The 13,690-nt window shown below is 40.9% G+C and overlaps 1 protein-coding gene across 1 annotated transcript in view; it reads right to left on the minus strand.

Moving 5' to 3' along the window:
- Positions 1–239: 239 nt before the first annotated feature.
- The window catches only part of LOC121401281 (latent-transforming growth factor beta-binding protein 4-like), a 29,601-nt gene continuing 16,150 nt past the window's right edge, over positions 240–13,690 (minus strand). Inside the window, exons 8-13 of the mRNA XM_041585631.1 lie at positions 10,743–10,883; positions 9,713–9,853; positions 5,647–5,787; positions 2,185–2,325; positions 1,173–1,313; positions 240–418 (exon numbers count right to left, since the gene is read on the minus strand). Of these exons, the coding sequence (XP_041441565.1) occupies positions 240–418; positions 1,173–1,313; positions 2,185–2,325; positions 5,647–5,787; positions 9,713–9,853; positions 10,743–10,883 (884 nt within the window). The remainder of the gene's footprint in view (positions 419–1,172; positions 1,314–2,184; positions 2,326–5,646; positions 5,788–9,712; positions 9,854–10,742; positions 10,884–13,690) is intronic.

A 13,690-nucleotide genomic window follows, 5' to 3' on the forward strand; every position in this document is an offset into this window, starting at 1 on the left:
AGACATGAGACACTCCTTTGAAGATAGCAATGCTCACATTTTGGACAAAGAAGGCCCCTGGTTCGAACGAGGTGTAAAAGAGTCTATTCATGTTTAGGTATTGAAACCATCCATAAAAAGAGACGAGAGCTTTCGATACCACCTGTCTGCTACATACAACGCTTCATTTATGCAGCTTGCAAGACACCTTGGTAATTGTATCACAGTAACCTCATAAGCATTCATAACCTCTGTAAGTTTCAATTGTCATGTCTCGGGATAGTAACATTGCACCATTGTGTACCTGAGCACTCCATGCCTTTGTCTGTGGAACTGAAGACATACCCAGCAGGGCAGGTAATAGGGCTGGTGTATAAGAGGGCGGTGGAGGTGATGACAGTGGTCGGAGGGGATGTTCTTGAAGATAATAAATCTGCCTCTGTAATATAAAAATAGAATGGGTCAGATAAGTTGATAAAACCATTCAAGTTTTAAGGTTCATTCAACATAGGGGTGCAAGCTGCACTTCAGGTTTTTAATACAGCACATGGTACAGAGAACAAGGGTATGAAGAAGCCCTGTACTTAAAGGGCTTGTAAAGTCAAAAAAATAAAATCCCATTTTTACTTTCTTTAATGAAAAAGAAACCTATCTCCAATATACTTTAAATAAACAATGTGTATCATTTTTATAAGAAACCTGACTGTAAGCAGTGAAATTCTCCCTTCATTTACTGCTGTGGTTAGGAATTGTCAGACGGTCCCTAACTGCTGAGCAGGGAAACAATCATACTTATGAACAGCAGGGGGAGCCCCGCCTTACTTCCCAGCCATGCAGAACTCAAGCAGCTTTGTTTATGATGATCCCTAAGCAGCCCAGATCACACTGAGCATGTGCACAGTCTTAGTCTTGCAAAGATGTATAACAAAGTTACAAGATGGTGACCCCCTGTAGCCAACTTTGAAAGCATAAATCATTTGTTTGATTAGGCTTGTGGTGCAGTAAGTTCATGTTTATATTTAGTATACAAAATACAGCATTTCTAGCCTTATTCTATTTTACACTTTACATGCCCTTTAAACCCGGTCGTGAGCAAAAAAGAAACTTAGACAGCCTGCCATAACTGAAATCACTCATTCCCTTTATTAAATTTGTTTATTATATTAGTATCTTGTTGCTGTACAACCACTCACCTGTGCATTGTATCCGGGTTGGTCCAGAAGGGGAAATGGCTCTGTATCCAGCCTGACAGGTACAGGTGAATGATCCGATTGTATTATTACATGTACTGTAATTGCCACAGGGAGAAGGTTGCTCAATACATTCATTTATGTCTGTATAAATAAAAATTGACTAGAATAAAATGCTTTATATACAGAACGACAGGTGAAACAATTAAACAAACATTTGAGTGGCACCATGGATTATTGCCCTGTGTTGACAGTTTTAATAAATTGTCAGATTATAACAGAGATACAATATGATATATGTATTTACATTCATTGAATTTAACCTGCAATACTTTAAGAGTATAAACAAAAGACACTTGGGCAGTCTGTCATAATGCCCGTTCCTTTTATTTATTTTATTTCCTGTCCTTAGTTTGTAAATGTCCTTTTTATTCAAATGTGACCCTTTCTTGACACACTCTTTAGAACAGGATCACATTCACTTTCAATTGCTGTTACCTATTTGCAATCCAGCAGCCCTGAACCTCTTTGCTTATTTGAAAGATACTGGGAACTGGGATTTACAATGCAGTGCCTCCACCTAGTGGGGACTGAGGTGTACACCTCCACTAGGAATTGTTCTGCAGCAAGAACCTTTGCATAGCAATAAAGAATGTAATTGGCATCTAATACACAGAACACTCCTCTAATGGAGACATGTGGGGACCTATCTATAAATGAAATACTTTATAACCCACCCAGTGGATTGGGCTCCAAACTCAGGCTCTCTGGGTCCTCCTCTTTTCCCAGATGTGCACCGGGGCTCTCAGCCAATAGGATTATTCCCCTACCTGTAACTGGTTTTGATGATTTCACAGGGCGAAGGGTTCTCTGATCCCCTACATAAACTTACAACTTACATTTCTAGGCATTAAAAATATTTGTTGCTATAATCTTTTATTAGTATAATTTGTTACTGAATAAAGATTAGAAAGGAAATATTTCAGAAAAATAAGGGTAAGGGTCTGCCACTCACCTGTGCATTGTATTTGGGTGGGTCCAGAAGGAGAAATGGCTCTGTATCCAGCCTGACAGTTACACACGAATGATCCAATTGTATTATTACATGTACTGTAATTGCCACAGGGAAAAGGCTGCTCAATACATTCATTTATGTCTGAAGAAATAAAACATTTACAAGTTAAAACTATTTATATACAGTGCTATATGTGCATCTACAACGAGGATACCAAGAATGTGTGTTTTTATTGCAGAGAATTCTAATTTGGGTAAAGATGTATTAATGAAATATAAAGATGCGGTTAATGCCATTCATTTGGTGTTCATTCATTCATTTGGCGTTTTTGACGCCGGCGTCCGTTTCTCGGGTAAAATTTTTTTGACGCCGGCGAATTTTTTCGGCGAATTTTCGCGGGCGTTTCGCGCATTTATTCGCCTGCCGCGAATCGCGCAAATTCGCCGCGAATTTGCACCTGGCGAATAAATTCACCCATCACTACTCATGAGCTTAACTATTACATCCATATCTAGACCAGCAAATCAGAATGCCGGCTGTTACCGTCTGGTTGTTCAAACTGTGCAGCTCTGCCCTAATTCATCCTTCTTTTTTAATTACAACCATGACACTGAAATTAAGGGGAAACAACACTGAGTTGTGGGGAGCAATGCACAGTTATTGAAATCATAAATTACCCCTTCATTATTTGTGTTCCTTTTACTTTCCCTTTGGCTCTGTGTTCAGACTAACCCATTATGGTGATTATTTACTAAATCTCCAATTTATCTGGTTGGGGTTTTCAGGGCAAAAAGCCCAAAACCAAAAATTCACCATCTCAGACCTGTTGAGGTCCTGTATAAGTCAATAGCAGAGGCACCTATCTCAATTTGATGTTTTCGTGGACTGCACTGGATTTAACCCAAAAATAAGACTTTTTCAGGGTTTTTGGGCAAAAACTTTCTAAAAAATTAGAAAAAAGCCAGAAAAAGTCAAGCAATTCGGGGTTTTGCTCAACTTTATCAAGTTTTTCCGCAATCCGCTTAATTTGGGTTATTTTATTATTAAATAAGGTCAACTCTAGCATGGGAGTTTGGTCGTGGTTTTTTTATAATAAAATATGAGATAAATTCCGATTTTAGTAAATAAGCCCCTAAATCATTGGACTTCAAGATCCAAAATGTACAATCAAAATCACTATGTGCTACATAAAAAAAAATTGGTAATTATATATTGAGCTAGATGAAAATCTACCTGTTATTTAAAAAAAAATTCTACTTAGACCACAAAAATCAGAGAGCAGGAACGGAAAAGAAAGAATTAGGCTACAAAGAAGCTGGGTATATTCATCATGAACTTAAAGCAGAGGTTCCCGAATGGAATGACCTCAAAGCAGCAGATGGTGGTGGGGCACCACAGCATCAACGAGAGGCTGATTTTCGGGGTGAATGCTTATGCTCTGTTCTAGTCATCTATAGCGGGGGTGATGCTGCAAAAAAATATTGTTCAACATAAAAAAATCTAAAAAACTTCTGGGGAAATAAGAAAATCTCCAGGCCTAGGTGATGAAAATATCATCTTCATCCCTGCTTCCTTGAGTACAGACTATGGCATCTCTGAGGATCGAGGTTTAGGCATAAAATGCACCTAATGAAAATAAAAAGATGAGCTGCAGGGATTCTGGAAGTTACAGCTGGAGAGATTGCCTCCCCTGGGTCTTTATGCCCTGTTATTCCTTCATTACTCACCTTTACATTTACAAGTATGGGATCTGTTATCCAGAATCATCATCATCATTTATTTATATAGCGCTGTCAAGATACGCAGTGCTTATCCAGAATGCCAGATAACATAAACTTTCCATAGATAATAAGAAAGAAAAAAGTACCCCACTTGCTTCAAACTCGCTCAACAGTCTCAAATAGATTCCAACTACCTATTGGATGTAATCTATATTACGTGCAATATTACTGATTACCTTATGGTAATCACAAGAATTAAGAAAAAAAGTGCTTGTGCTATAATTTAACCGGTTAAAATACCAATTAATTTAAACTTAATTTAATTAAATAAAATTGCAAGTATTATACAGTTCATTCCATTGTATAGAATAGGGCTTCAAAATGTAATGATATAAACATTAGCTACAATCAACTTCACACTAATTTATATCCTTTTACAAAAGGTGTGTTATCAGAGAAATTACTATTAAACCCCCCTCCAGTCAGTTTAAATTACAATACTTTTAAAGTGCTTGAGTGCTTCAATAATTAATAGTGACTGGCAATTAACATAAATTCATTCAAACTTGAAAATGAATTCATTGAGTTTAAAGTGCTTAACAGTGCTTTGCAATAAATTATAAATTAGGTAATTGATTAAACAGATTCCACAATTAATAGAATAAATACTAAAAAACACACACAATGCTCAGGTTCAGGAATCAACATAAATTAATGTTAAATTAGTCAGAAATGGAAAAAGAGAGGAGGTGGAGTTGTCCCAAATCTACTACCGAAATATTTTTATCCCTAGGACACCACAAAGACAAAGAAGGCAGAGTACCCGAGACTGTGGTATCGATTATTAATCTAAATCCTAGACTGAAAAGAGCTATATAAGCCTAAAAAACCACAAATCCACAGGCTCTTGGGCACCGACGCGCGTTTCGCAATAATAGCTTTGTCAAGGCGTAAGCTATTATTGCGAAACGCGCGTTGGCGTTTGGAGTCCTTTTAACCTAATTTTTAAAATTACTTGAAGTCAATTGGGGTTTCGACGGAATAAAGGCACCCCTTCTATTCCGTCGAAACCCCAATTGACTTCAAGTAATTGGGAGGATATAAACCTCAACCAGTGCTCGGTTCTTTATTTCCTTCTCTGATACTAAAGCTCACAAGAGCCTGTGGATTTGTTGTTTTTTAGGCTTATATAGCTCTTTTCAGTCTAGGATTTAGATTAATAATCGAGATCACAGTCCCAGGTACTCTGCCTTCTTTGTCTTTGTGGTGTCCTAGGGATAGAAAAATTTAGGTAGTAGATTTGGGACAACTCCACCTCCTCTCCTTTTCCATTTCTGACTTGTTCACAGTAATGTTCCATTTTTAAAGTGAAACGATCATACTATAAAGGCAGACACGCAACACAAAGGGAACAACAACAACAACAAGGGAACTTGCGAAGGGGGGTTGTGGGAGAATGACTAATTTGTGAAAATTTGCACCTCAGCAGTAACCCATAGCAACCAATAATCTTTTTCAGCCAGCTACAGGCAGAAGAATGAAAGCAAAAGTTTGATTAGTTGCCATGGTTTACTGTTCAAAATGTGATATTTTTTTTTTTTACTTATTCTGCATTTGACCTACAGTATTATGCTTCAACACTATAAAAAAAGAAAACTTAGCCTACCATAACTGAAATCACCCATTCCCTTTATTACATTTGTTTATTATATTAGTATCTTGTTGCTGTACAACCACTCACCTGTGCATTGTATTCGGGTGGGTCCAGAAGGGGAAATGGATCTGTATCCAGCCTGACAGGTACAGGTGAATGATCCAATTGTATTATTACATGTACTGTAATTGCCACAGGGAGAAGGTTGCTCATTACATTCATTTATGTCTGTATAAATAAAAATTGACTAGAATAAAATGCTTTATATACAGAACGACAGGTGGAACACTTAAACAAAAATTTGAGTGGCACCATGGATTATTGCCCTGCTGCAAAATTGCCCCGTGTTGACAGTTTTAATAAATTGTCAGATTATAACAGAGATACAATATGATATATGTATTTTACATTCATTGAATTTAACCTGCAATACTTTAAGAGTATAAACAAAAGACTTGGGCAGTCTGTCATAACGCCCGTTCCTTTTATTTATTTTATTTCCTGTCCTTAGTTTGTAAATGTCCTTTTTATTCAAATGTGACCCTTTCTTGACACACTCTTTAGAACAGGATCACATTCACCATCAATTGCTGTTACCTATTTGCAATCCAGCAGCCCTGAACCTCTTTGCTTATTTGAAAGATACTGGGAACTGGGATTTACAGTGCAGTGCCTCCACCTAGTGGGTACTGAGGTGTACACCTCCACTAGGAATTGTTCTCAGTGTCGGACTGGCCCACCGGGACACCGGGAAATATCCCGGTGGGCCCCAGTCCTTGTGGGCCCCCACAACCACGCTCTATTTTTTTTTTTTTATATTTTTTTGTCAGCGCTCCGTTTTTTTTCCCGGATCAATGGACCCTGCAGCGCTGCCGCTGTCAAACCTGCTCACTAAACTGTGGCTGTGCGACTGCGCCTGTCGCCTGATGATGACGTGTCCTGTGGGGGAGGAGAGAGAGACGCGGCCGTGTCCAGTGTTACTGTAAGAGGGAGCGAGTGAGGCAGCGAGCGGTACTGCTGGCTATTGCCTAGCCTGTCTCTGCTTCCGCCCATACCTGCCTGCCTGCCAGTACTGTCCTCTGGTTGGAGCCGAGCTGCCGAGGACCCTGTCATAACATGATCAATTGGCCCATCCCTGCTTTCCTGCTGGTGATTGGCTGCACTGCGTCTGCACGTAAATTCTACGTTTCAGGCAGTGATTCAGGAAGCAGCCAACTGACCCAGGTGACCCGGTATTGTCGGATTATAATGAAGGCTTGGTGAGGCTGCAGCAGTTCTGTAGCAGGACTGAAGATTTAAGATGCAGCATCTCTACATTGGCAAATTCTTTTCTTTGAAGGGCTCCCTACAAGACACAGTTTGTTTATTGTTGTAAGCAATGTAGTCAAGTGATTAACGTGCTGTGGGTCAGTATCGGCTGTTAATCAGCCATCCCTACAACTTTAGAAAGGTCAGTTTTATGTGCACACCGAAGAGATAGCATTTAGTGATGGGCGAATTTGCGCCGTTTCGCTTCGCCGAAAAATTCGCGAAATTCACGAAACGGCGAAAAATTTGCGAAACGGCGCCGGCGTCTCATTTTTGACGCCGGCGTCCGTTTTTTCGAAAAATATTTTTTGACGCCGGCGAATTTTTTACGCGAATTTTTGCGGGCGTTTTGCGAATTTATTCGCTGGCGGCGAAACGCGCAAATTCGCCGCGAATTCGCCCATCACTAATAGCATTAACTGTCTGTTCCAGAAGCAGTGAAGTCAACAGAACAGAGGAATAGCGAAGGTAGGAACCAGGCTGGTGTTGGGGGCAGTGAAATCAGAGCAGAAGTGTATGTACTGAGGTCTGCAGTGGGTGTATGTGAAATCACAAAAGCCCATGGATGGATTTCTGGTGGTTATCTTTATTTACTCTTACACATTGTTTTATAGTTTTAATAAAAAAGCATTATCTGACAGTGGTCACAAAGTTATATCTTGTTTTATGGCTGAGATCTAAATTATATTTATAACAGAGCATTCTTTGACAGTGGCACAGATCCTAACTGATCCAAATTGTAAGCAGCAGCCCAGCCCTACTTTATGGCTAAGATTCTATCTACATGTATCTGTATAACAGAACATTCTGTCCCATAGCCACAGATGCTATTTCATAACCATTGTAAACTGCAGTTCTGGCCTGTTTTATGACTAAAATTCTAACTCTCTTTATTACTAACCATTCTTGGTCAAATGACTAAGGGTCACAGCTTTAACTTACCAACAAAAAAAACAAATCAACTGCAAAATAAAATAGGGAGTTACTGGCTGATCGGGAGCCTCCAATTGTGAATCCCCTGCTGCAGCATTATAACAGAAGGTGGCACAGGTACCGATTTTGGTCTAACTAAACAAAAATCTAAAAAAACTTATTTAAAAAACAAATAAAATGTTTAAATGTTCTTTGTGTCAATGTTACAAGGGTGGGAATGACCAGACAAGTTGCAAGTTTTTTTCAACTTCTTAGGGATAGTATACCTTTGAATTAACTTTTATCTTGTTATAGAATGGACAATTCTTAGCTACTTTTTAATTGCTCTTCGTTATTTATTGTTATTTGCCTTATTGTATTATTTATTTTGCCTCTTTCATTTTTATGCTATTTGCCTTCTTCTTCTGACTCAAACTAATGCCTGATTGCTAGGGTAATTTAGACCTTAGCAACCAGATCAGTGCTGGAGAGTCGAACAAAATGCTTAATGCTTAGTAATTAAAAAACTCAAATTAAAAAAAAATGAAGACCAATTGCAAATTGTCTCAGAACATCACTCTCTGGGTCATACTATAAGTTAATTTTAAAGGGATTCTGGTTTATTTCTAAATGACACTGTTTACACTGCAAATAATTCACTCTACAATATAAAATCTCATTCCTGAACCAGCAAGTGTTTTTGTTGTAATATTGATGTGTAGGTGCATCTCAGGTCATTTTGCCTGGTCATGTGCTTTCAGAAAGAGCCAGCACTTTAGGATGGAACTGCTTTCTGGCAGGCTGCTGTTTTTCCTTCTCAATGTAACTGAATGTGTCTCAGTGGGACCTGGATTTTACTATTGAGTGTTGTTCTTAGATCTACCAGGCAGCTGTTATCTTGTGTTAGGGAGCTGTTATCTGGTTACCTTCCCATTGTTCTGTTGTTAGGCTGCCGGGGGGAAGGGAGGGGGGTGATATCACTCCAACTTGCAGTACAGCAGTAAAGAGTGACTTAGGTTTATCAGAGCACAAGTCACCTGACTGAGGGCACCTGGGGCACCCCATGCCAGATTTCAAAATTAAATGTAAAAAAACAAATGTGGGCTCTATTTTGTAGTGGGGTGGGGGTTTGGGCCCTTGAGTTGAGGTTTCCTGGTGGGCCCCAAGCACCCCAGTCCGACACTGATTGTTCTACAGCAAGAACCTTTGTATAGCAATAAAGAAATGTAATTGGCATCTAATACACAGAACACTCCTGTAATGGAGACATGTGGGGTTTCGACAGAATAGAAGGGGTGGGGAGGATATAAACCTCAACCAGTGCTCGGTTCTTTATTTCCTTATCTGATACTAAAGCTCACAAGAGCCCGTGGATTTGTGGTTTTTTAGGCTTATATAGCTCTTTTCAGTCTAGGATTTAGATTAATAATCGAGACCACAGTCCCGGGTACTCTGCCTTCTTTGTCTTTGTGGTGTCCTAGGGATAGAAAAATTTAGGTAGTAGATTTGGGACAACTCCACCTCCTCTTCTTTTCCATTTCTGACTTGTTCACAGTAATGTTCCATTTTTAAAGGGAAACGATCATACTATAGAGGCAGACACGCAACACAAAGGGAACAGTAGAACTTGCGAAGGGGGGTTGTGGGAGAATGACTATTTTGTGCAAATTTGCACCTCAGCAGTAACCCATAGCAACCAATGATCTTTTTCAGCCATCTACAGGCAGAGGAATGAAAGAAAAAGCTTGATTAGTTGCCATGGTTTACTGTTCAAAATGTGATATATTTTTTTTTACTTATTCTGCATTTGACCTATTATGCTTCAACACTATAAAAAAAGAAAACTTAGACAGCCTACCATAACTGAAATCACCCATTCCCTTTATTACATTTGTTTATTATATTAGTATCTTGTTGCTGTACAACCACTCACCTGTGCATTGTATTCGGGTGGGTCCAGAAGGGGAAATGGCTCTGTATCCAGCCTGACAGGTACAGGTGAATGATCCGATTGTATTATTACATGTACTGTAATTGCCACAGGGAGAAGGTTGCTCAATACATTCATTTATGTCTGTGTAAATAAAAATTGACTTGAATAAAATGCTTTATATACAGAACGACAGGTGGAACACTTAAACAAAAATATGAGTGGCACCATGGATTATTGCCCTGCTGCAAAGTTGCCCTGTGTTGACAGTTTTAATAAATTGTCAGATTATAACAGAGATACAATATGATATATGTATTTTACATTCATTGAATTTAACCTGCAATACTATAAGAGTATAAACAAAAGACACTTGGGCAGTCTGTCATAACGCCCGTTCCTTTTATTTATTTTATTTCCTGTCCTTAGTTTGTAAATGTCCTTTTTATTCAAATGTGACCCTTTCTTGACACACTCTTTAGAACAGGATCACATTCACATTCAATTGCTGTTACCTATTTGCAATCCAGCAGCCCTGAACCTCTTTGCTTATTTGAAAGATACTGGGAACTGGGATTTACAGTGCAGTGCCTCCACCTAGTGGGGACTGAGGTGTACACCTCCACTAGGAATTGTTCTGCAGCAAGAACCTTTGTATAGCAATAAAGAAATGTAATTGGCATCTAATACACAGAATACTCCTGTAATGGAGACATGTGGGGACCTATCTATAAAGGAAATACTTTATAACCCACCCTGTTGATTGGGCTCCAAACTCAGGCTCTCTGAGTCCTCCTCTTTTCCCAGATGTGCGCCGGGGCTCTCAGCCAATTGGATTATTCCCCTACTTGTAACTGGTTTTGATGATTTCACAGGGCGAAGGGTTCTCTGATCCCCTACATAAACTTACAACTTACATTTCTAGGCATTAAAAATATTTGTTGCTATAATCTTTTATTAGTATAATTTGTTACTGGATAAAGATTAGAAAGGAAATATTTCAGAAAAATAAGGGTAAGGGTCTGTCACTCACCTGTGCATTGTATTTGGGTGGGTCCAGTAGGAGAAATGGCTCTGTATCCAGCCTGACAGGTACAGGTGAATGATCCAATCGTATTATTACATGTACTGTAATTGCCACAGGGAGAAGGCTGCTCAATACATTCATTTATGTCTGAAGAAATAAAACATTTACAAATTAAAACTATTTATATACAGTGCTATATGTGCATCTACAACGAGGATACCAAGAACGGGCTCTTGGGCGCCGACGCGCGTTTCCCAATAATCGCTTTGTCAAGGCGTAAGCTATTATTACGAAACGTGCGTCGGCGTTTGGAGTCCTTTTTTTTTTTTTAAAGGTGTTTATTTATACACATTTAAAACATAACAACAACATAAAGGTATCCGTCAGGTAACATAGACAGCGATCAGAATACAGCGAGGTCACGCAGGACCCCTACAGTGCAATAAAGCAAGGAAAACTCTACACGGTTAACGGCAGATCCCAACAATAAACGAGCAGGCAGTAAATAACAACATTCCCAGTCAGTTACACAGGACCAAAGCCCACCTCCCTCCAGGTAAGACAACCCAATATAGCAGAACAAGATCAGAAAGCAGATGGCGTCCCTAACGAACTACATCATAAGGTTACTTCATCATGTGCCTCAAGCCACGGTCCCCAAATCTTATCAAATTTTTGGGGGCAGTGCCTAGCAGAGTACGTGAGCTTTATGACTGGAAGCCGAGCATTGACCAGTTTTTGCCATTGCTTGATTGTCGGGGGCAGGGGGCTCATCCATTTGATAGCTATCTGTTTTTTAGCATAGAATAATAGGGCGCGCAGAAGGCATCTGGTTTTAACAAGGGGGGCAAGGGCCTCAACCACGCCTAACAGACATACCTCAGGTGCCAGTACCCCAGGAAGCAGGACCACCTCAGAGAGGTGAGAAACCACTCTTGCCCAGTAGCGGTTGATCATGGGGCAAGACCATACTAAGTGAAAGAAGTCAGCATCCAGATGCCCACATTTGGGACAGGCAGCATCCGGGCTCCTACCCATAGCCTTAAGCCTAAGTGGCGTAATGTAAGTACAGTGTATTATCCTAAATTGCACCATTTTATCTTTAGTAGAAATCAGAAAACTGTAGAGCTCGCTAGTTGCCTCCTCCCACACATCATCCTCCATATTGGGAATAAGCGTGTCCCATTTAGCCCTGGCTTTAGCAAAGGGGCTACCCATGGAAGTCACTAATATTCGATATAGGCTAGACACTAGTTTCTGGGGGTTCGGATCCCACAATCTGTCTTCATGCGGCATCGTGGCCGTGGGAATAAGCAGGGAGCCAAACTGCGCAGTGACAGCATGGCGAAGTTGAAAGTACCTATGCCAAGCAATGTGCCGGCACCCCAGGGTAGTGGTGAGTTGGGTCTGGGTCAGGAGGGTATCATCTAACAATAAATCAGAAAGATGCTTCACTCCTAGCTTGGGCCAATAGACAAAGTCTGGAAGTTGTCGCAGGTGCGAAAAATTAGAATTTCTCCACAAAGGAGCTCGGGGGGAGGGCAAAGGGGTTGGCCGTGCCAGCATTCTATGGGCAAGCACCCAAGCCCTTTGCGGGCAGTTCAGTGTGGGAGGGAGTTCTGGCGTGTCCTTGACTCTCCTATATGGAGCGTTACGAATAGCTTCAAACGAGCCTGCCAGGGTGGCATGCAATGCGGTCAATGGGTTCTCAAGGTCAGGGTTGAACCAGTTGTGGATGAAGGACAGTTGGCTCGCAAGATAGTAGAGTCTAAGGTGGGGGAGGGCCAAGCCTCCTTTGTCTACCGGGGCCAGGAGAGTTACCTTACTAACCCTGGGAGGTTTATGTGCCCAGATAAAGGAGAAAAGAACTGAGTCAATTTGCCGAAAAACCTGTTGGGGAATCCAAACCGGGGCATTGTGTAGGAAATAAAGGAATTTCGGCAAATATATCATTTTGAAAAGATTCACCCTGCCCCACACTGTTAATGGGAGATTTATCCATTGAGCAGCTACACTTTTAAATTTGGTCAGCACCGGGTCAATGTTCTTGGCCACATAGTCTATAGTAGATTTGGAGACCTGAACACCCAAATACCTGAACTGGGAAACCCAACACAGACCCTGAATATCGCCCTCCCTCTGATCAGCTTCTAAAGTAAAGAGGATGGATTTGCTCTTATTTATAACTAGGCCACTATAGGTACCAAATCGATCCGCCAAGTCAAGAGCGTGCCTAAGAGAGTCCTGTGGGTCGGCTAGGAATAGGAGGAGATCGTCAGCATACAATGCAATCTTTTCTTCCAGTCTCCCACACTGCAAGCCCACGATCCTCTCCGACTGCCGAATCATTAACGCATAAGGCTCTATCGCCAAAGCGAATAACAGGGGGGAAAGCGGGCAGCCTTGCCTAGTCCCTCGAAACAGGGAGAATGTCCTGGAAAGAGTATCGTTGACCCGGACCTGTGCGACTGGAGCATGATAGAGTAGTTGGAGCCATCCTATAAAGTTCTGCCCTATACCAAAGCCCTCCAACACCTTCCAGAGATACGGCCACTCAACCGAGTCAAATGCTTTTGTGGCATCCAGTGCCGCCACAAGCCTAGAGCCCTGATTCACATGAGAGGTTTGTAGGTGGGAGAATAGCCTGCGTAGGTTCATAGAGGTACTCTTATTTGGCATAAAACCGGTTTGATCCGGGTGTACAATTGAGGATATGACTTTATTGAGGCGCCTAGATAGTATTTTTGCAAGTATTTTTACATCAGTATTTATTAGAGAAATAGGACGGTACGAGTCGCACAGGTCCGGGTCCTTCCCCTCCTTCAATATAAGAACTATTAGAGCTGAGTAGAAGGAATGGGGCAGGGAACCAGCTGCGGGCGCTCCCAACAGCGTGGCATGTAGGTGAGGGGCTAGTTGGTCTCTGAGTAGACGGTACCAAGCGACTGGTAGAC

Source organism: Xenopus laevis, chromosome 3L (assembly GCF_017654675.1).
Source record: "Xenopus laevis strain J_2021 chromosome 3L, Xenopus_laevis_v10.1, whole genome shotgun sequence".
Lineage (NCBI taxonomy): Eukaryota > Metazoa > Chordata > Amphibia > Anura > Pipidae > Xenopus > Xenopus laevis.